Genomic DNA, 21939 nt, shown 5'->3' with positions numbered 1-21939 from the left:
GAGGTCACCCAAAGGGAGTTTGGATCAGCCCATGCCCTTGTGTTTGAAGGAACAGCTGGCGAGAGTGGAGAGGCACCAGTGAAATCCTGGCAATACCAGAGTGAGAGCCAGGTGGGGAAGAGAAGTGGCTGTCTGCAGCCTTCAGAGAGGTGTGGGACAGCACAGGAAAGCCTGGAGAGGAGAAGGCAGAGGGCTCTGACAAGAATGGAAGGCTGCAGCAGCACTGACATCTTTGCCTCCGCAGCCATGGCTTATGAGGAGACATGTTATACTCATGGCACTGGGACCACATATTCTCCTTTCAACCATGTGCAAACACTGGGAGGTGTCATACCATTGTCCTTCACATGATATTATGGGCATCGTCCCCTACCCCACAGACCCCAGGAAGAGTCCTGAGTGAGACATGGGGTTGCAGGATCTCTCCTCCAGTGGCTGGGGTCAGGCCTTGGCCCTTCTGCTTCACCAAAACAAACCAAGACTTTTCTCAGTACAGTGCCTTTGCTTGTCTGTAATCATTGCCTCCAGTTATCTGCCCTAACAATTCCCTCGGGAGGCTTTCATAGTAACAGACTAGAATAGCCAACAGAGTGTATAGAGTATAGAGCACTCTAATACTACGGAATAGAGTAGCCAACAGAGGTGAGACAGGTACTCTGGTATAATGAAAGCCATCAGAAAGCTGATCCCAGTTAGATGACTGATATGGGGAGGTCAGGAGTAGCCTCGCCAGGAGAGATGTGAGATCTGGGGGAGGTAAGAGGAAGGGAAGAGGAGTTTGGAAGCTTACCTCTGTAGAGGTTAGAGGGTTCATGTAATGTTGATGCTGCTGTAACACTGACTTCAAACAGTCTTCTCTGTCCCTTACAGTATTTTCAACAGTAACAGTAATCCCTCAACATAAACATTAGTCCAACACCCTGACAGGAATCCACTACTGTAATGCAGAACTCAAAGTATCACTTTTAGGAAAACTCAGCCCATAGCCCTTTCCCTTACCTTTACTTTCTTGCTCACGCTAATCACTGCCCTTAACACTAACATTAAAATGTTCTATTTGACCCAGGACTTCCTGACAAACCTAAACAAAACCCTTAACCATAGTGCATGCCCATACCCTAACCAGAGACCTGACTCCACAAGCAGAACACCAAAAAATCCCACTAAATCTTTGCTTAATCTCGAAGCCAGAAAGGTAAAATTTAGTCCCCAGGGGACTAGAGAGAGGTCAGCTCTAGCTCAGGATCTCCTGCCCCAGCAGGAGGAATGTGACTGTGGCAGTGACTGGGAGGTCACTTCTGTCTCTGCAGCTGATAGGGCAGCAGCAGGAACGTGTCACGCAAAGGGACTGTGAGGTGCCTTGTGTCTGGAGGTGGCAGGTCAGCCTTGGCTTCTCCCTGGGATGGGCACTTTGGGGCTGCCATCTGCCAGTGGCCCTGCTAGGCCAGCAGAAGGCCCCTGCTTGGCATGCTGCCTGTGGGATCCCCTCTGCCTCCATCCCCAGGAGGACCCAGACACAAAGAAGGCCCGCAGAGGGGTTGTCCTGTCCCTTCTGCTTGAGGCCAGGACTGGACAGCAGAGGCACAAGTCTTGGCTGTGTCTAGCCAAGAAGCTGCAAGGCCAGCAGCAGGCCCAGGCCTTGGAAGATGCTGCTGAGGTGACTTCTGTCTGCTTGGCTGACAGGCCGCAAGGAGTCTGGTGGGTTGGGATGCCTCCTTCAGGAGTGGTTTCCACCCTGATGGAGCTTTCTTTGGTAGTAGGAAAGAGCAGGAGAGAAAAAACTGCCACAAAGTTCACCTTGGAAGGTTGGCACTGGCCATGAGGAAGAAGAAAAGTCCAGGGGATCAACTGGCCTTGCTGCTACAGAATAGGGCAAAGAAGGCATTAAGTGTCTCAGCCTTTACCTCCTCTCTTGTCACCAGGTTTCCTCCCACATCCATTAAAGGATGATGAGTCTTCTTAATCCTCCTTTATTAAAGTGTTTATATAAACAGTGTTTATTTTCTTTGACGATAATAAATGGATTGAGCTCCAGCAGGGCTTTGGACCTTCTAATTTTGACCTGCACAGCCCCATAACGTTCAGGGCACACCACCAGACAATGTGACAGCATGCATGAGAAGGAAGCACAGAAGAGGTGGAACCTGGCAGCCCTCCATCCCCTGCCCTTCTGTGACTCTGTGCTGCAATTCCATTCAGCTGGTTCCTCCTGTATTATGCAAACATTCCTACAGCTCCTGATGCTGCTTCTCAGAGATAGCACAATCACAGGAAGTTTGAACTGTTTGCCTGCAGATGTTAACAGCTGACAGAAAAGAGCATCAGTCCAGGGGAACCTAGAGAAATTTCAGGGTTTTGCCTACAGGAACCCCTTGATATTTACAAGGAGAAGAGCCCAGTCCCGCACAGGAGGAAGAGGAACCCCACACATCAGGGCAGACTGGGACCCTGCCGAGTGAGCAGTGCCCAGGAGGAGGAGGGCCTGGGCACCACGAGGGATGCCATACGAGCAGTGGTGCTGCTCACCAGGAACCAGGCCAGCTTCCTACAGAGCTGCCTTACGAGGAGCATGGCCACCAAGAAGATGTGGGTTATCAGACTCAGCTCAGATCCAGTGTGACACCACATGGACAAGGGCTTGGAGCCAGCAAGGAAAGATGTGCAGGTGTAGGAGTCCCTAGGACACTCTGGTGTGGAGAGGAGCAAAGGCTGTGGCAAGGCTGAGAGTCCCAACAGGACCTAGGTCTTTGTGTCCATGGCTCTGGCTGTTGTCTCTGCCACTGAGGCCTACGAGGAGACAGCTTATCGGTAAAGCACCAGGGCCTCATTGCCTCCTGGCCCCCAGCCATGAACCAGGCAGGGCTCGTACCATTCTCCTGCACTTGCCCATGCACATCCCCATCTCCTCCTGCCCCACGAGGAGCCCTGAGCAGTGTGGGAAGGGAAAGGATCTCCCTTCGCAGGGGCTGGGGTTCAAGGCCTGGTCCTTGTGCTTGGTGAAACACATCCAGTTTTCCTACACATCAGGGTCACCTTCACATTGCCTTTGTCTCCTTGTCCTCCCTGCCTCCAATGCTCTGCTCCAACGAGCTCCAAGGGAGGCTGTGCCAGTGCTGGCCCTCAGGGGGACACTGCAGGAAACTTGCCTCTGACTTGGACTTGTTGAGAGATGGCTTCAATTGTCTCTCAGTGCCTGAGGTTCGTGGGCTCCTCAGCAGAGCTCCCCGAGGGGGGATTCCAATGCCTTGGGCTGGGCGTCTGGTGCTGAGCTGGGCTGGGCTCCTGGGCCCAAGGGGAGCTCGTGGTAAGCAGGCAGCGCTGCAGAGAGACAGCTCTGCCCAGGAGCAGCTCCTGTGCACAGCGCAGCAGGGCTGGGGGCTCTGACCGCAGGTGGCACGGGGAGAGGAGAGAAGGAGAGAGGGCTTGGAGGCAGTTGGCAGTGGGAGGATGCTGAGAGCTGCCTGCAGGAGAAATCTGCACAGCCCTTGACAAGGTACGTCTCTGGCTGCAGGGCCATGCAGCTGCACGTCCTGGAAGGGTCTCCTGCTGGGTCTTGCTTCTGGGAGGGCAGTGGGCAATGCAGTAGGCTTTGGGAGTCCTGCTGGATGGCACTGCGAGGTGAGGAAGTCTGGCAGAAGCCCCTCGGAGTGCCCTAAGCCAGGTGCCCCCGGTCAGCCCAGAACACCCTGCCCTGCCTGGCCAGGCCGGGCTCTCTGCCAGCTGCCCCTGAGCTCCTGCAGCCATGGAGGTGCCCCTTGGCAGGGCCCTGTTGATGGCAGAGTGCTGCAGGGACGCGCTGAGCACAGCCGCATGGGATGGGGTCTGTGAGCACGGGCAGGAGGAAAGAAGAGGTGGGTGCATAGCAGCAGCTTGCGGCAGCTCTCAGAGGGGTGACACAGGGCAGCTGCGAACAGGCTGGTGGGCGGAGTTCCTCTGCTCAGTCTTCAGAGTTTCCCCCATGTTCCTGCTTCCCTCCTGCTGCACAGCAGGAAGGACTCCTCTGGAGCCCACAGCATCCCCTGCTCCCAGGGCCGCCCTCAGCCAGCACGAGCCGCAGCTCAAGCAGGGGAGATGCAGAAAGGTTCTCCTGCAAAGAGAGAGGCTCTTGCTAGGGGTGCTGTAAGATTGCAACAGGTTTTCCTCTGAGAAGTCTGTTCTAACTTTTTTCTGCCTTATCCTCTCCAACAGACAGCTGAGTCCAGAGTTAGCAAATGCCCAACAGCAGCTCCATCACTGAGTTCCTCCTGCTGCCATTCGCAGACACGCGGGAGCTGCAGCTCCTGCACTTCGGGCTCTTCCTGGGCATCTACCTGGCTGCCCTCCTGGGCAACGGCCTCATCCTCACCGCCGTAGCCTGCGACCACCGCCTCCACACCCCCATGTACTTCTTCCTCCTCAACCTCGCCCTCCTCGACCTGGGCTGCATCTCCACCACTCTGCCCAAAGCCATGGCCAATGCCCTCTGGGACACCAGGGCCATCTCCTATCAAGGCTGTGCTGCACAGGTCTTTTGTTTGTCTTCTTGTTTGGAGCAGAATTTTATGTTCTCATCATCATGTCCTACGACCGCTACGTTGCCATCTGCAAGCCCCTGCACTACGGGAGCCTCGTGGGCAGCAGAGCTTGTGCCCAGATGGCAGCAGCTGCCTGGGGCAGTGGCTTTCTCAATGCTGTCCTGCACACGGCCACTACATTTTCCCTGCCCCTCTGCCAAGGCAATGCTGTGAACCAGTTCTTCTGTGAAATCCCCCAGATCCTCAAGCTCTCCTGCTCGGATGCCTACCTCAGGGAAGTTGGGGCACTTGTCTTTACTCTTTCCTTAGTGTTTCTTTGTTTTATTTACATTGATCTGTCCTATGTGCAGATCTTCAGGGCAGTGCTGAGGATGCCCTCTGAGCAGGGCCGGCACAAACTCTTTTCAATGTGCCTCTCTCACCTGGCTGTGGTCTCCCTGTTTGTCAGCACTGCCATGTTTGCCTACCTGAAGCCCCCCTGCATCTCCTCCCCATCCCTGGACCCACTGGTGGCAGTTCTGTACTCAGTGGTGCCTCCAGCAGTGAACCCCCTCATCTACAGCATGAGGAACCAGGAGCTCAAGCATGCCCTGGTGAAACTGATGACTAGGTGTGTGTAATGATCAGTGCGTTGCCCCTCTCATGTTGCATGTAACACATTATGTCAATTATTACAGAAACAATGAATCATCTGTAATTTTTTTTTGGTTGTTGTTGTTAATTAGTGTTACAGGATTTTCTTAGTTATAGTTTGGCTCATGTTGCCCAATAAAACGTCGTTATTTTTCCCTTTTCTATTTCTGTCTGTATGTGTCTTGTTGAGTATAGCTCAGAGATTCTGTATATGAGGAGCCCGGCTGTCTACGAATTTAAATAAAAGAAAGGAGCCTGCACTGCCTTGCTTGTGTGACGTCCTTCCTGTGAGAGCTGCTCTGGCTCTGCAGGGGCAGTGCCATGTGCAGGGCTGCAGAGGAAAAGAGTCCCATCCCAGCAGCACGGCCAGGGAGCACCAGCGCTTGGGGCATGCCGAGCTGCTCTCTTGCCACTGCCCCCCTCTGGTGCTGAGCCCTGCTGGTGGGGTCAGGCCCGGCTGCTCCTGTAGCTTGGTGCCAGTGCTGCTGTGGGGCTGTGCTGGGACTGCAGGCAGGGACAGGCAGTGGGCACGGCAGTGGCACAGCCGGCCTCCAGAGAAACATTTCAGTACTCGTAAAGAATCTCCTCAGGGCTCTGCCTGAAGGCTGATGTCTTCTTAATAAAATGTGGTCAAGAACATTTCCAAGGAATAGACAACAAAGAGGATATTTGTCTTTTGTGTTTCTCCATTAGCTCAGTGTGCTGAAAACAGGGTCACAGCACGGTCTTGTAGGGACTGAAGGCTCGGAAAGGACTCATCTGCTGTTGGTTGCACCTGGCAGGCAGGGAAAACCACAGAGCCGTTAGCTCACTGCCACCATGTGAATCGAAAACAGAAAAAGTCCAAGAACTCATAAGTTGAGGTAAAGTCAGTCTCATAAGAAAACAAACAAAAAACAACAAAAAAGAATAAAATTTTAAAAAATAAAAAATAAAAATATAAAAATAATAAAAACAATAAATAAAGATAAAGATAAAGATAAAGATAAAGATAAAGTTAAAGATAAATAAAAATAAAAATAAAAATAAAAATAAAAATAAAAATAAAAATAAAAATATAAAAATAAAAATAAAAATAAAAATAAAAATAAAAATAAAAATAAAAATAAAAAGTGCTCCCTGTTTGTCACCACTGCCATGTTTTGCTACCTGAAGCCCCCCTCCATCTCTTCCCCGTCCCTGGACCTGGTGGTTTCATTTCTGTACTTGGCAGTACCTCCAGCAGTGAACCCTCTTATCTACAGCAGGAGGAACCAGGACATGAAAGCCACACTGAAGAAAATGATTCTAGTGGTAATATTTACTTAGCAATGAATTGGCTATCTCCCTTTTCTAGTTTTATTCAAGTTAATCTCAGGCAATTCTTGACCTTTAGGTACGTATTCTTTAAAATTCTGTTTGCAGATAAATATTTGCTTTCATTCCTCTTTTCCAAATGACCAACCCTCTGTGTGACCCAGAGGCTTTCTCTGAATGTGTTTATTCCTAAATGACATCTGGCCTCCATTGTGGCATCTTGTTAATAAAAGTGAAGTTGCTCAGTGCTCAGGGCTCTTCTTCCCAAACTGGAGTGCAGAAGGCGCCCAGGGAGTGCCAGGCTCAAGGCCTCACTCATGTGCTTGGGTGCCACCTGGACACAGGGGCATGGGGGCACAGGGTGCTGGGTGAGGGAGTCAGGGCTGGACTGAGTCGTCACTGGTGGATGCCCAGTGCCCCTGGAGGCCCTGACTGGTCAAGAAGCAGCTTCCTGGGTTTGAAACACGACGGGGCTGGTGGTATCAGGGAGGTATCGGGAGCCACCAGGATACCCTAAGGGTTTTCCTGGGATGCCTTGTGTGTGCCTTGTGTGTGCCTTGTGTTGGGTGGGCAGCGAGTGGGTCTTCACAGTAAAGCTAAGCCAAAGGATGCACGGGCTGATGGGAGCTCTGCAATGCCAGGACACACAGCGAGGCCACAGCACAAAGGTCTCAGAGGCCTTCAGTGAACAGTAGGAAAGGGCCAAGACTGGGTGACCAGGCAAGGTCCGGGAGGTGGGGAGAGGTGGGCAGGGTCTGGGCTGGGCTGGGCAGTGCCCGGCAGAGGGCACCAGCAGCGTCAGGGAGCGGTGGCAGCATGCAGGGGAGGGCTCCCAGCAGGGCTTGGTGCTGCAGAGCCAGGGCTGGGGAAGGGAGCCCAGAGCTGCAGGGGCAGGGGACACGAGGCCGCTCGGGGCCCTTGCTGGCCTGGGCAGAGCACGAAGGGGGCCCAGGGCATTCGTCCCCTCACCGCAGCCTGCCACGACCTGCACGGCGGTTGTGGAGCATCCAGGGCCAGGCTGTGCCCCGTGGTGTTCAAGGAGAGGGCAAAGCCTCTCTGAAAAAGAGGCTGAAACTTGAAAAGGTCCCTCCACTGCCCAGTGGTGTGACAGGGCCAGGGTGGGATAGATTACCTTTATTGGATGTAGTTCTTGTGTAATTTGCATTGGGGATGGCACAAAAAAACAGTTCCTTCAGCAGTGATGTACATCCTTCTTCATGTTAGGACACCACTCAACGTCCTTCACTCTGCTTTATCTCACAGATGAACTGGATTAGGTCTCCTTGATTACTCTGAGGCACAGTGCAGTGCTTTTTGCCTTCTGACACTCCAGCACAATATGTGTGACTTTCCCTTACTCTGTGCATTGACCTGACGGGTCATGTCACATTTTTCACTTTCAAAACCCTAGTTGGACGGGGACCATTTCAAAAGTGGGGCAAGCTGATGGGTCCTGCCTCAGCCATTTGAAGCATGCTATACTTGAGTTTTTCATCTTGATTTTGTAAAGATGACCCAGGAAGGTAAATGCATGTTCAAGTGTCTCGTAGGAATAAGGGAAAGTATCTCAGATTTCCAAAGGCCATTTCAAATCTAGGTCAATCCCAGGAACCCACTGGAGAAGGGATTTGTCTTTGAAGGGGTTTCCTGTGCTGGGCTGGGCTGCAGTTACAGGGACAAAGACCACTGCTGACAGTGGAGGTGCCCTGGGAACTCCACCTGGCTCCACCTGATTTTCCCAAAGGGCTCCGGTCTCCTGCAGGTCTTTTCTGACATCTGCCGGTCCAGGGAAGTGCCTTAAACACAACGGGGCCACAGGAAGTTTTCCCTGGTTGCTTATGGTCAGACAGCAATGTCCTGCCTGAATACCCAGTAATTTTTTTAGTACTTAACTAATAAAGCACCTACTCATCAGCTCAAATGATTCAATCCCTTCCTTTAAATGTCTCACGTGAAGTGTAATTTCTATCATGAAGAAATGTGAATTTCCATTTTCTATATTAATCGCAGGAGAAGGAATACTGGTGTTCACCTGTACTTGCATTGTCATTGCTTTGTCTATCATGGTGTGCTCCCTCATCTTCCAGGCAAAAAACCCATCTTGATTACACAGAACATGCTGAATATCCCCTTTCCAGCTGCCTGTCTTGCCCCATGCGCTTCCCATGGTTCTCCTGGTTTGCCCTCCCCTTACTCTTTGATCATTCAGACCGCTCTCACCAACCCAGTTGCTGCTTTGAGTCTCAATGAGTTCCAGCTCGCCCATCTCTCAGCAGTCTGTCTAATGGTTTCCTTAGCAAGAAACTCATCGTTTCTCATTGAATTACCATGATATGGATTAATATTAACACTATGATTTTAAATTTACTATTAAACAGTGTAAAATATATCCTGTACAGTCATTCTTATGGGAAGGATAACATCATTAGAGGCGACAAAATGAGGAACTTGAACTTTTTTTTTTTTTCTTTAAATTGCAGCATGGTTTTCTGTTGTTTGCTTTTAAATAGGAAAAACCCTGCTCTTCCTACCTAAGCAGGGCTTCAAAGGAGTAACCCTAGACCAGTATCTTTAGGAAAATGATGCTCCAAACTGAAATGCAACAAAATTCAGCCTTTAAAATGAGGAAAGATTTCTTTTAGATGCCCTTTGAAATCTTCCTCCTTAACTACACCATGAAAGCTCTCCAATTAGCTGCACAAGTCTTGAAGACTTGAAGAAAATTATGGGAGAGATATGTCTGCAAAGGACATTCAGCATTTTAATGAGTTCCATGGTGTATTTTGGTGCTCGGTCTATGAAGCTCAGGTACTGAGAGGAGAATGATGCAACTGCTTGAGAAAGTAAAGTCAGAAGGAAAAGTTGAAGTGACTTGGAGTATTAATGGACCCCACTGAGGGCTGTTCCTAACAAAGCCTCCCCAGGGACTTGTTAGGGCACATAATTGGAGGCCATGATTGCAGACAGGCAAAGCGCTGTGCTGAGAAAAGTCTTGGTTGGTTTGGGTGAAGCAGAAGGGCCAAGGCCTGACCCCAGCCACTGGGAGGGGAGATCCTGCACCCCCCCGTCTGGCTCAGGGCTCTTCTTGGGGTCTGTATGATGTGGTGGGCAGTGTGATGCCACGAGAAGAACTTCATTAGGACACCTCCCCACCCCTGCACAGGGTATCAAGGAAGCAGTGAGGCTCCATTGCAATGACTCTATCTCGTCTCCTCAGAAGCTCTAGCCAGAGGGACAAAAACTTCAGGGCTGTTGGGGCCTTCCATTCTTGCCAGCACCCTCTGCCTTCTCCTCTGCAGGCTTTCCTATGCTGTCCCACACTTTGCCCTATTTCCTTGAAGTCTGCAGACACCCATCTCTGTCCAACACCTTGCTCTCATCCAGGACTTTCCATCATCTCACCCATGTCTCGTCAACTCTCATCAGCTGTTCCTTGAAGCACAATGCCCGGGTCTGATCATAGACTCTCATTAGGTGACCTCTGTCACCACTGCAAGACCCTTTGAGGGACAGTTCTTCCTCTTCATGGCCAGTGCCAACCTTCCAAGGTGCACTTTGTGGCAGTTTTTTCTCTCCTGCTCTTTCCTACCACCAAGAAAAGCTCCATCAGGGTGGAAACCACTCCTGAAGCAGGCATCCCAACCCATCAGGCTCCTTGCAGCCTGTCAGCCAACCAGACAGAAGTCATCTCAGCAGCATCTCCCAAGGCCTGGGCCTGCTGCTGGCCTTGCAGCTTCTTGGCTAGACACAGCCAAGCCTTGTGCCTCCTGCTGTCCAGTCCTGGACTCAAGCAGAAGGGACAGGACAACCCCTGTGCGGGCCTTCTTTGTGTCTGGGTCCTCCTGGGGATGGAGGCAGAGGGGATCCCACAGGTAGCATGCCAAGCATGGGCCTTCTGCTGGCCTAGCAGGGCCACTGGCAGATGTCAGCCGCAAAGTGCAGATCCCAGGGAGAAGTCAAGGCTGACCTGCCACCTCCAGACACAAGGGACCTCACAGTCCCTTTGCGTGACACGTTCCTGCTGCTGCCCTATCAGCTGCAGAGACAGAAGTGACCTCCCAGTCACTGCCCCAGTCCCATTCCTCCTGCTGGGGCAGGAGATCCTGAGGCAGAGCTGAGCTCGTCAGAGCATTCCCACCCATCTCCTCCTTGTGGCCCACAAGCTGATCAGATCCATGGCCTCTCACACTCATCTCTGAATGCCATGTGTATGCAGAGAAGTCTCACAATTTCTGCCCTGACGCAAGGGGCCAAGCACCTTAAATTAAGTTTTAGGAGAGGGGCTGAAGCTGAGGAGGTTAATGTACAGGAGGACAGGGTTTGGATGTCAGTTGTTCATGTATGGCATTAGGGACTATGGCGAACCTTTCTGGGTGAGAGCTTAAGCAAATATTTAGTGAGAGGGTTTGGTGTTCTGCTTGGGGTGTCAGGTCTGTGATTAGGGGATGGGCAGGCTTTGTGGTTTAGGGTTTTGGTTATTTCTTTTGTTTGTTTGTTTGTTGTTTAACCCTTGAAGTCTAGGGTTAAATAGAGCAACTTCAAGCGAGGTTTAATGGGAGGGATCAAGGAAAGCAATAGAGTAAGGGTAAGGGAAAGAGGCTACGGGCTGAGTTTTGGCTTCAGTGCATACTTTGAGGTCACGCATAAGAGTAGTGGATTCCTGTCAGGGTGTGGAGTAGCATTTAAATTTAGGAATTAAGTTTACTGGTTGAAGCCGGTGAAGGGCCTCATGTGACTGTTTTAAGTCTCAGTTAGAGCAGCATCAGCATAACCTGAACCTTCTGACCTCTACAAAATCCTTAATTTCTGCTGGCCAAGCCCCTATTCCCTCCCCAAATCTCACATCTCTCCTGTCCATGCTTCTCCTGACCTCTCCATATCAGTCATCTTCTTAGGGGCACGTTAATGATGGCTTTCATGAGCTCAGCGTATCCATCACACCTCTGCTGCCTACTCTATTTCTGAGAAAAGTGGCACTGAAGACACGATGGAAAAGGACACAAAAGTCCATCAGAGCACCCTGCACAATGTGCCCAGCAGCTCTGCACCTCCAGAAATGTGCTGTTCCTGCCTACAAGTTTTCTTTCCAGAATGGCTCCTATGGATCCAGGGTAACTTTTCCCAGGCCCTCACTTCCCCAGGCCACACCACTCTTGCCCGCAGGCCCCACGTGTCTCTCCAACCCTCCACTCTTCCCCTGCAGTAGTGGCACTTCACCGCAGCAGGTTGGTGCATCTCCAGGCTCAGGGGTGTTTCCTGAGGGCCTGCCCCGTGTGGGGAGTGGCGGGGAGGAGGAGAGCAAGGTCAGCTCCTGGGGCATGGCTGAGCACAGCCCAGCCATCCCGCACCGCGGGCAGGCCCCTTCTCCCAGGCTGAGGCACACACGCAAGGTGGACACTTCTCCATCAGCCCAGCTTCGCGCAGGGCCCTTCAGCCCTGCCCCTGTCCTGGGACTCGCCTCCTCCTCCTCCACCCACAGACATACATCGCTTTCCATTTGGGGACCCAGGCAGGACTTTAAGGATCTGCTAAAGCCCTGAATTTCCATGTTTTGCATAGTCTTCACACAAGTCTTCCTCCTGCCATCCCCACTGCCTAGCCCTGCTTTCCAGGTGTAACTCAGTAACGTGGTGCTCAGCAATAAATAAAGGGGTCATCTTTCCAAGAGAGGGGGGCAATTTCTCGGGGGGTAGGCAATTTCTCGGGGGCAGGCTGTTGAGATGAAGAAGTATTGCGTCTTCTTCAGGGCTTTAAATAAGGTCTCCCCAATTACTCTGCAGTCTTATGGGCCTTCACCTGATGGCTCTTCACGGCCTCCCCTGGTGTTGCAGAGCCCTCCTTAGCCCCTGGACACCTCAGATTCGCTTTTCCCCCTAATAGACTCTTCCTTGGATGGTCACTCATTTTAAGAGGTCCTAATCACTACCCACTGAGCACATTGTCCCTGCAGATCCCCTGACATCTACTGCCAGCTCCAGATTCCTCTCCAGGCTGGAATCTGCCATCAGCCCCACTGCAGGGGGCACGGTCCCATGCAGATGAGTCCAGGACTGGGTTTGCCCTGAGCAGCCCCTCTTGTTACTGCACTGCTAGCAGGGAGGCCGGCTGTGACCCAGGGCTGCACAGTGCCTGCAGCCACAGGGATGTCACTGTAGAGACAACAGGACTGTCACGAAGGTACATGAGACATCAAGACTAACACAGATACAAGAGCACAGGAGGAACACACTGGAAGGCAAAAGAGAGCAGCCGTGAAAAGGCCAAGTCCTGTGGCTGGCCACGGCCATGGCTCCAGGGAAGCAGCAGGGGCCCTGAGCTCTTCCTGCATGCTGGAGCTGCTCCCCAAGCTCCAGAGGAGACAGGAGGAGACAGCAGCTGAGACCAATATACTTCTGATGGTTTTTTTATTGTGTTTGTCTACATGGTAAGCCCGCTTCTTTAGGTAGATTTGATGATTGGGTCACTGTAAATCAAAAAAATATCACGTTGACAGGTTAAGGTTAAAATTATTTAAATCAAAACAACTTGGAGAAAATATTTATAAAGAAATATAATAACAAAAAATTCTCCTCACGGTGTCTGAAATAATCAGGGAAATCAAAACCATTATTGTTTCCAAAGAAGCAAGTATCCATAGAGTTTCCTTACTGCAACCCTGAGCTCCTCGTTCCTCATGCTGTAGATGAGGGGGTTCACTGATGAAGGAACAATTGAGTAGAGAACTGCCACAATAAGATCCATTGATGGAGAAAAGATGGAGGGGGGCTTCAGGTAGGCAAACATGCCAGTGCTTATAAACAGGGAGACCACGGCCAGGTGAGGGAGGCACGTGGAAAAGGCTTTGTGTCGGCCCTGCTCAGAGGGCATCCTCAGCACGGCCTTAAAGATCTGAATATAGGAGAAAACAATGAAAACAAAACAGCCAAAAGCTGAAGAAACACTACACACAAGTGCCCCAACATCCTTTAGGTAGGCATCTGAGCAGGAGAGCTTGAGGATCTGGGGGATTTCACAGAAGAACTGGTCCACAGCATTGCCTTGGCAGAGGGGCAGGGAAAATGTAGTGGCCGTGTGCAGGACAGCGTTGAGAAAGCCACTGCCCCAGGCAGCTGCTGCCATCTGGGCACAAGCTCTGCTGCCCACGAGGCTCCCGTAGTGCAGGGGCTTGCAGATGGCAACGTAGCGGTCATAGGACATGACAGTGAGAAGGGAATACTCTGCTCCAACCAAGAAAGCAACGAAAAAGAGTTGGGCAGCACACCCTTGATAGGAGATGGCCCTGGTGTCCCAGAGGGCATTCGCCATGGCTTTGGGGAGAGTGGTGGAGATGCAGCCCAGGTCGAGGAGGGCGAGGTTGAGGAGGAAGAAGTACATGGGGGTGTGGAGGCGGTGGTCGCAGGCTACGGCGGTGAGGATGAGGCCGTTGCCCAGGAGGGCAGCCAGGTAGATGCCCAGGAAGAGCCCGAAGTGCAGGAGCTGCAGCTCCCGCGTGTCTGCGAATGCCAGCAGGAGGAACTCGGTGATGGAGCTTCTGTTGGACATCTGCTGTTTAGAGGCATCGGGTTCTGCTCAAAGAATAGAAAGACATTCATAATGTAGAACTGACTTAGCAGAGGAAAACTCCTACCATTTCTCATTTAAACCTCCCCAAATGATTCTCCACCTCCAGGCAGGCATATGGCAGGTCCCTTTCCTGAGTTTTACTTGGTCCTGCGAATGCCAGCAGCAGGAACTAGCTCACAGAGCTGATGTTGGGCATTTGATGTCTTTAGACATGCTTTTCTGTTAAAGAGGAAAAGGCAGAAGAAAGTTCAAACAGATTTCTCTGATGAAAACCTATTCTGTCTCTTAGAGGATACCCCAGCCTGAGCCTTTCTTTTTGCAGGAGTACCTTTCTGCAGCTCTCCTGCTTGAGCTGCGGCTGGTGCTGGCTGAGAGTGGCACTGGGAGCAGGGGCTGCTGTGGGCTCCAGAGGAGTCCTTCCTGCTGTGCAGCAGGAGGGAAGCAGGAACATGGGGGAAACTCAACTCCATTCGACTTGTCCATTGTTGCAAACAAATCATCTGAACGCAGAGCTGAGCTGTAGGGATTTTGTTTGCTTTATTTTATCCCAGTAGGCCCTGTAATGCTTAGGATAGGTATTGGATGGTTGAATGCCCTCACATTCCCTGTACAGTCCTGCTGATATTTTATGGGAGTGTCCATTAGTGAAGACTGAGAAGAGTGATTCTGCCCACCAGTCCTGTTCTCAGCTGCCTTGTTTCACCCCTCTCTGAGCTGCACTGTCATCCCATTCAGGTGTTTCCCTGAGAAGAAACAGGAGAATGCTGCTGACGAAGAAGGGCCACAGCAAGCCAGATGGAGCTTGGGAGCTTCTCTTCTTTCCATGGCTGCAGGAGCTCTGGGGCAGCTGGCAGAGAGCCCGGCCTGGCCAGGCAGGGCAGGGTGTTCTGGGATGACCAGGGGCACCTGGCTTAGGGCACTCCTAGGGGCTTCTGCCAGACTTCCTCACCTCGCAATGCAACCCATCAGGACTCCCAAGGCCTACTGCATTGCCCACTGCCCTCCCAGAAACAAGACCCAGCAGGAGACCCTTCCAGGACGTGCAGCTGCATGGCCCTGCAGCCAGAGACGTACCTTGTCAAGGGCTGTGCAGATTTCTCCTGCAGGCAGCTCTCAGCATCCTCCCACTGCCAACTGCCTCCAAGCCCTCTCTCCTTCTCTCCTGTCCCCCTGCCACCTGCGGTCAGAGCCCCCAGCCCTGCTGCGCTGTGCACAGGAGCTGCTCCTGGGCACAGCTGTCTCTCTGCACCAGGGCCCTCTTGCCACGAGCTCTCTCTGTCCCACGAGCCCGGCCCAGCTCAGCACCAGATGCCCAGCCCAAGGCATTGGAATACCCCCTCGGGGGACTCTGGTGAGGAGCCCACGAACCTCAGACACTGAGAGACAATTGAAGACATCTCTCAACAAGTCCAAGTCAGAGGCAAGTTTCCTGCAGTGTCCCCCTGAGGGCCAGCACTGACACAGCCTCCCTTGGAGCTCGTTAGAGCAGAGCATTGGAGGCAGGGAGGACAAGGAGACAAAGGCAATGTGAAGGTGACCCTGATGTGTAGGAAAACTGGATGTGTTTCACGAATGAAAAGGGCCAGGCCTTGACTCCCCATCCCTGGGAAGGGAGATCCTTTCCCTTCACACACTGCTCAGGGCTCTTCGTGGGGCAGGAGGAGATGGGGATGTGCATGGGCAAGTGCAGGAGAATGGTACGAGCCCTGCCTGGTTCATGGGTGGGGGCGAGGAGGCAATGTGGCCCTGGTGCTTTACCGATAAGCTGTCTCCTCCTAGGCCTCAGTGGCAGAGACAACAGCCAGAGCCATGGACACAAAGACCTGGGTCCTGTTGGGACTCACAGCCTTGTCACAGCCCTTGCTGCTCTCCACAACAGGCTAACCTAGGCACTCTCAAAGCTGCACATCTTTCCCTGATGGATGTAGACATTTGTCCCTCTGGTGTCTCACTGGATCTGAGCTGAGTCTGATAACTCAGATCTTCTTGGTGGCCATGCTCCTCATAAGGCAGCTCTGTAGGAAGCTGGCCTGGTTCCTGGGGAGCAGCACCACTGCTCGTATGGCATCCCTCGTGGTGCCCAGGCCCTCCTCCTCCTGGGCACTGCTCACTCAGCAGGGTCCCAGTCTGCCCTCATGTGTGGGGTTCCTCTTTCTCCATTGCACGACCTCACTCGTCCTGTGAGTGTCAAGAGGTTTCTGTAGGCAAATTCATGCAGTTTCTCAATTTGCCCCTAAACAGATGCTCCATTCTGTCAGCTGTTAATGTCTATATGCAGATGACTCACCGTAATTGTGCTATATTTGACAAGACAGCAGCATCAGGTGCTGCAGCGAAGTTTGGATAATAACGGAGTTACCAGCTGAATGGAACTGCAGCACAGAGTCACAGAATGGTAGGGGATGGAAGGCTGCTAGGTCCCAGCTTTTCTCTGTGTCCTTGTTACACATGCTCTCTTTTTGTCTGGAGCGGTGTCCTAAATGTTGTGAGGCTGTGCAAGGCAAAGTTAGAAGGGCTAAAGCTCTAGTCTCGCTCAGTCTGGCTATTAGTTTCTAAGACAGTAAAAAAGTTTTTCTAATAAATAAAAAATTAAAAAGGAAGATTAAGAAGTGTCTTCGACCTTTATTGGATGTGGGAGGAAGCCTAGTGAGAAGTGATGAGGAAAAGGCTGAGTTACTTAATGACTTCTTTGCCTCAGTCTTTATCAGCTGGACCATTTGTTCCCCTGGTACTCAGCCCCCAGAGCTGGTAGATAAGGACACCGAGAGGGCAATGGGGGGACACTTTTCCCCACTTCTTCACTCTCCATTTCTACTTCACCTCCCCCTTCTCCTCCAGGCTAGTTACACTAGCTCTTCAAAGCTTTGAATATCCTTGGGATGGTCAAACCAGCATGTTCCCATTGTGATGTCTCCTGAATGTGTTTCAGGCTTTGTTTAACATTAACCAACTTATTAATAATGCCCTCCAGAGATCTGCCCCAAGGCAGGAGAGCTAAGAGTTGCAGGGATTGTGGGAGGATACGAGCAGGCACCTTGATCAGTGGGCACCTCCAGTGCTTTGGAACATCATTCCTGAACAAGTGCAGAATTCTAGAAAAAGGGTTGTCATCAGCCTGGCAATTCCAAAGAGACACAAATCACTGCAATGTGCAACTTGGCCTGTGCTTACTGAGCTGCAGTCAGCGCCACTCCAACCCTTGTGACAGGCCCCACAGCCGCTGCAACTTCTCTTAATGGCCTTGCAGCCACAGCAACTCCTACAATGGGCCGTGCAACCACTCCAAACCCCTGCAACAGGCCATGCAGCCTGAACAAGTCCTGTGATGGGCCCTGCAGCCCCAGCAACTCCTGCAACAGGCCCTGCAGCCACTCCATCGGCTGTGATGGGCTTCAGGGCTGGGCCAGAGAACCAACCTGTGCCACTATTGATTGCTCCTATATGTGAGAGAAAACAATGAATGTGAAAGTCAGGGTTTTTAAAAAGGAAAGAAACTCCTACCCAGACAAGAAAGGAGGAAGAAGACGTGGAATGTTACGGTAAAGCTGGGCCATCCTGGAAGCAGAAGGGCAAAGAGAAAGAGATCATAACAACATCAGTAACCACAGCATCTCTATTCCAGGGTGAGCTAGGAGATTTGTGGAAAGATTTCAGCCATCATCTAAGTGAGCACATTGCCACCTGGCTGCTGGGAGAAAGGGGCCAATAGCCTGGAATTAGAGGGCAGGGATGCAAAGCAGCTGGGATCCCCCTCTAGGGAAGGGGTGACTGACAAACAATTGGAAAATGGGCAGAAGGAACATACTCCTGTCAGGTGTGAAGGAAAGGTATCCCCTGAAGGAAGATCTTGTATGTCAACCAGGCAAGTGGACAACAGTGGAGTTCGGTATCTGGTGCCCGATGGAATTAGTCATGCTGGAGGTGATATATAAAAACCTAGCCAACGAACAACTATCCAAAGATCCTGATGAAGTAAAGTGTACATGACCCATGTGGTGGAAGTTTGTATAGAGTGCACCATCCTCATATGCCAACTCATTGGCAGAAATGACTTGGAAAGGCCAAGAGAAACCCAGAGTGGATGAATCAGCTAGCCAACTCTGGCAGTATGAAGGAAGTCTCTCTTCTTCCTCATGGGCCTGTATTTGAGCTGTGGATAAACTTTCTCAAGAGGTCCAGGAAGAACAAGAGAATGCATCTTTCTCCCTACCTGTAGAAACCAATATGTAAGCAGCCGGGTGTAAGTAAAAGAACGTTGCTCAAGAAAGAGAAATGAGTAGGTACACACCATGTGCCAACATGTGGTTCTGCCACGGAGAGGACATGAGAAAATGGGATGGAAAATCTACCTCCATCCTAGAGGCACGAGTCCATGAATTGCAAGGAAATGCAATCACAAAAAGGGGTTCTTCTGAGAAAATTGCTGTTCCAGTTTCTATCAGGCAGTCCTCCAGACAGAGTAGTCATAGAATCATAGAATGGTTTGTGTTGGAAGGGACCTCAAAGATCTTCAAGTTTCAAACCCCCTGTCATAGGCAGGGTCACCACCCACTAGATCCGGTTGCTCAGGGCCTCATCTAACCTGATGAATGAATACTATGAGCAGGACTAGAGGCACCTGGCCTCCAGCCACGGGGAGGGTAGGGACAATCGGGCTTATTGGACTTTGAGGATTCCATGGCCTGGCACATAAGACCCACAGAAGATATAAGGCTCTAGTGGACACCGGTGCACAGCATACCTGCTCCACTGTGGTACACCATAGGCTGTCGGCCTGCTTCATCATGGACATCACCACAGGCCACAGGGAACTTCTGCTCCGGCTCCTGGAGCACCTCTCCCCCTCCTTCTTCACTGACCTTGGTGTCTGCAAGGCTGTTTCTCACTCCTCTCTCTCTCCCAGATGCTATTCCACAACAGTTTTTCCCCTTTCTTAAATATGCTCTCACAGAGGCACAAACAACATCACTTATTGGCTCAGGTCTGGCCGGTGTCGGGGCCCTTATCTGACATGGGGCAGCTTCTGGATTCTTCTCATAGAAGCCACCCCTATGGCTCCCCCGCTACCAAAACCTTGCCACGTAAACCCACTACAGGCCCAGAACAATGACAATCCTTTGAACAAATTCAATGGAAGATAGTTCCTGCTGTAGCTCTGGGGCCAGTCGGAGCAGGACAGGATGTAAAACTTGTGCTCAACACGGCACCTCAGGAGAATCGCCCTGCCTGGAGGCTCTGGCAGAAAGTACCAGGGGAGATGTGAGGTTGACCCCTAGGGTTGTGGAGTCAGGGATAGTGAGGATCCAAGGCCCACTATACTTTGCCTGAAAAGTGATGTTGGCAACATATGAAGGGGTTGGGGCTGCTTTGGAATTGGTTCATACTGAAGCACAGCTCCTCTTGGCACCCTGACGGCTGGCACTGGGTTGGAAGTTCCAAGGGAGGGTCCCTTCTACACATCATGCACCTTATGCTCCACGGAGTGAGCGGGTTGCACTGATTACACAGCAGGCTCCGACAGGAAACCCCAGTCTTGGAGTCTTGGAAGTGATCATGGACTGTCCAGAGGGCAGGGACTTGGAAATGTCACCAGAGGAGGAGGTGACTAATGTTGAAGAGGCCTCTCTGTCTGATAAACTCCCAGAAGATGAGAAGGACAATATCCTGCTCACTGATGGGTCTGCTCAAATAGTGGAAAAGCCATCCCTCTAAAATGTCTGTTGAGTTCAGTCAGTCCATGAATTTGGGCTCCATCTGTCATCACAGTCCTTCACAGCAACAGCGGCGGTGTGTGGTGTTGCATTGTTGTATGCTGAGGCCAGCTCTGGTTCCATCACTGCCGCGCTTCTCGGGTGCTGTCACCACTGCCCCTTACCTGGTTTTCTTTATCTGGGCCCTTCTGCTTGGTGAAACACATCCGGTTTTCCTACACATCACGGTTACATTCACATTTCCTTTGTCCCTTGTCCTCACTGCCTCCAGTGTTCTGCTCTAACGAGCTCCAACAAAGGCTATCTCAGTGCTGGCCCAGGAGGAGGAGGGCCTGGACACCACGAGGGATGCCATACGAGCAGTGGTGCTGCTCAGCAGGAAGCAGGCCAAGTTCCACCAGGGCTGCCTTACGAGGAGCATGGCCACCAAGAAGATCTGAGGTACCAGACTCAGCTCAGATCCTGTGAGATACCACACGGACAAGGGTCTACAACCAGCAGGAAAAGAGGTACAGGTGTGGGAGTCCCTAGGACAGCCTGGTGTGGAGAGGATCAAGGGCTGTGACAAGGATGAGAGTCCCAACAGGACCCAGGGCTTTGTGTCCATGGCTCTGGCTGTTGTCTCTGCCACTGAGGCCTAGGAGGAGACAGCTTATCGGTAAAGCACCAGGGCCTCATTGCCTCCTCGCCCCCACCCATGAACCAGGCAGGGCTCGTACCCTTCTCCTGCACTTGGCCATGCACATCCCCATCTCCTCCTGCCCCACGAAGAGCCCTGAGCAGTGTGTGAAGGGAAAGGATCTCCCTTCCCAGGGGCTGGGGGTCAAGGCCTGGTCCTTGTGCTTGGTGAAACACATCCAGTTTGTAAAAGTGACATCAGGGTCACCTTCACATTGTCTTTCTGTAGTTGTCCTCACTGCCTCCAATGCTCTGCTCTAACGAGCTCCAAGGGAGGCTGTGTCAGTGCTGGCCCTCAGGGGGACACTGCAGGAAACTTGCCTCTGACTTGGACTTGTTGAGAGATGGCTTCAATTGTCTCTCAGTGCCTGAGCTTCGTGGGCTCCTCCCCAAAGCCCCCCGAGGGGGTATTCCAATGCCTTGGTCTGGGCGTCTGGTGCTGAGCTGGGCCGGGCTCATGGGACAGAGAGAGCTCGTGGCAAGAGGGCCCTGGTGCAGAGAGACAGCTGTGCCCAGGAGCAGCTCCTGTGCACAGCGCAGCAGGGCTGGGGGCTCTGACCGCAGCTGGCACGGGGAGAGGAGAGAAGGAGAGAGGGCTTGGAGGCAGTTGGCAGTGGGAGGATGCTGAGAGCTGCCTGCAGGAGAAGTCTGCACAGCCCTTGACAAGGTACGTCTCTGGCTGCAGGGCCATGCAGGTGGGGTTGCCAGAGGAGTCTTCTACAGCTGGCACATCCGATTGCTGATAGCATCTGTCGGGATTCTTGTCTCTCTGTTTCTCCAGCAAAGTGTAGAAGATGCTGTAGAGAATGGCATTTATTAGAGGAAATTTCCAGAGGAAGACTGAGGCTTGGTTTATCTTTTGGGAAAGGCTTTTTCTTGGATTCTGTGCTTTCAGATTCCTGCAGTGGAGGGGAATCTGAGTGAATCTGAGCACACAGCTTGTGGGATGGGTCTGTGAGCATGGACAGGGAGGAGACGTGGGGACACAGAAGCGGCTCCCAGCAGGGACACGGGCAGGCAGCAGGGACATGGGCAGGCAGTGAGTGGGAGCTGCTGCCAGAAATGCTGTGCGAGGGAGGGCTCAGGCACCTCCCTGCCAGCCCCTACAGGGCAGGCGCCTTCCCTGGGACACCCCCTGCTCTCCTCTGCCACCAGCACAGCCTCTGCCCTCAAGCCCCCGCTGTCCCCAGCAGGAGCTGCCTCCTCTGCAGGCAGAGCTGCAGCACAGGAGGGTGTGCTGAGTGTCCGTCTGTCCCTCCCTGGCCTTTCCTCCCCTGGCAGCAGCACGCTGCCATTCCTCCTGGCTTCTCCACCTGGCCGTGCTGCTGCTGCTCTTGTTCCCAGGCTGCCTGGGGATGGGGGTTTCACCTGCCCATGGGGTGAGCCCTCGGGGTGCTTGGGGGAAGGGGAGTACAGGGACAGGGTGAGGGGTCTGGAGATGGGCACTTGGAGCCTGGATTCCTCTGCTCTCAGCAGCATCCAGGTTTTTTTGAGGTGCACTTCTGAGTGCAACTGCCCTGTAGATCAAAGAAATGCCAGCAGAG

The 21939-nt window shown here is 52.2% G+C and overlaps 2 protein-coding genes and 1 pseudogene across 5 annotated transcripts in view; 2 read left to right on the top strand and 1 right to left on the bottom strand.

Moving 5' to 3' along the window:
* Positions 1 to 9291, top strand: part of LOC308186989 (olfactory receptor 14J1-like) — a 211239-nt pseudogene extending 201948 nt beyond the window's left edge. Inside the window, exon 2 of the transcript XR_013956165.1 lies at positions 1725 to 9291. The product of XR_013956165.1 is annotated as an olfactory receptor 14J1-like (transcript). The remainder of the gene's footprint in view (positions 1 to 1724) is intronic.
* The window catches only part of LOC308186982 (olfactory receptor 14C36-like), a 267280-nt gene that overhangs the window by 219588 nt on the left and 25753 nt on the right, over positions 1 to 21939 (top strand). Inside the window, exon 1 of one of the 3 annotated variants that reach the window (XM_080609145.1) lies at positions 21095 to 21180. The exons of the other annotated variants lie outside the window; for them this stretch is intronic. The gene's annotated coding sequence lies outside the window, so the exon portion shown is untranslated. Of the gene's footprint in view, positions 1 to 21094; positions 21181 to 21939 lie in introns of those variants that run through there. 3 annotated transcript variants of the gene reach the window in all.
* LOC308186977 (olfactory receptor 14C36-like) overlaps positions 12913 to 21939 on the bottom strand; it is a 28255-nt gene continuing 19228 nt past the window's right edge. The window contains exon 2 of the mRNA XM_080609136.1: positions 12913 to 15561. Within this exon, the coding sequence (XP_080465262.1) occupies positions 13050 to 13985 (936 nt within the window). The 5' untranslated portion in view covers positions 13986 to 15561 and the 3' untranslated portion in view covers positions 12913 to 13049. The remainder of the gene's footprint in view (positions 15562 to 21939) is intronic.

This window comes from Anser brachyrhynchus, assembly GCF_964034855.1.
Source record: "Anser brachyrhynchus genome assembly, contig: SCAFFOLD_56, whole genome shotgun sequence".
Taxonomy (NCBI): domain Eukaryota; kingdom Metazoa; phylum Chordata; class Aves; order Anseriformes; family Anatidae; genus Anser; species Anser brachyrhynchus.
Note: the sequence above shows the minus strand (reverse complement) of the source record. Positions and strands in the feature narration are given on the sequence as shown.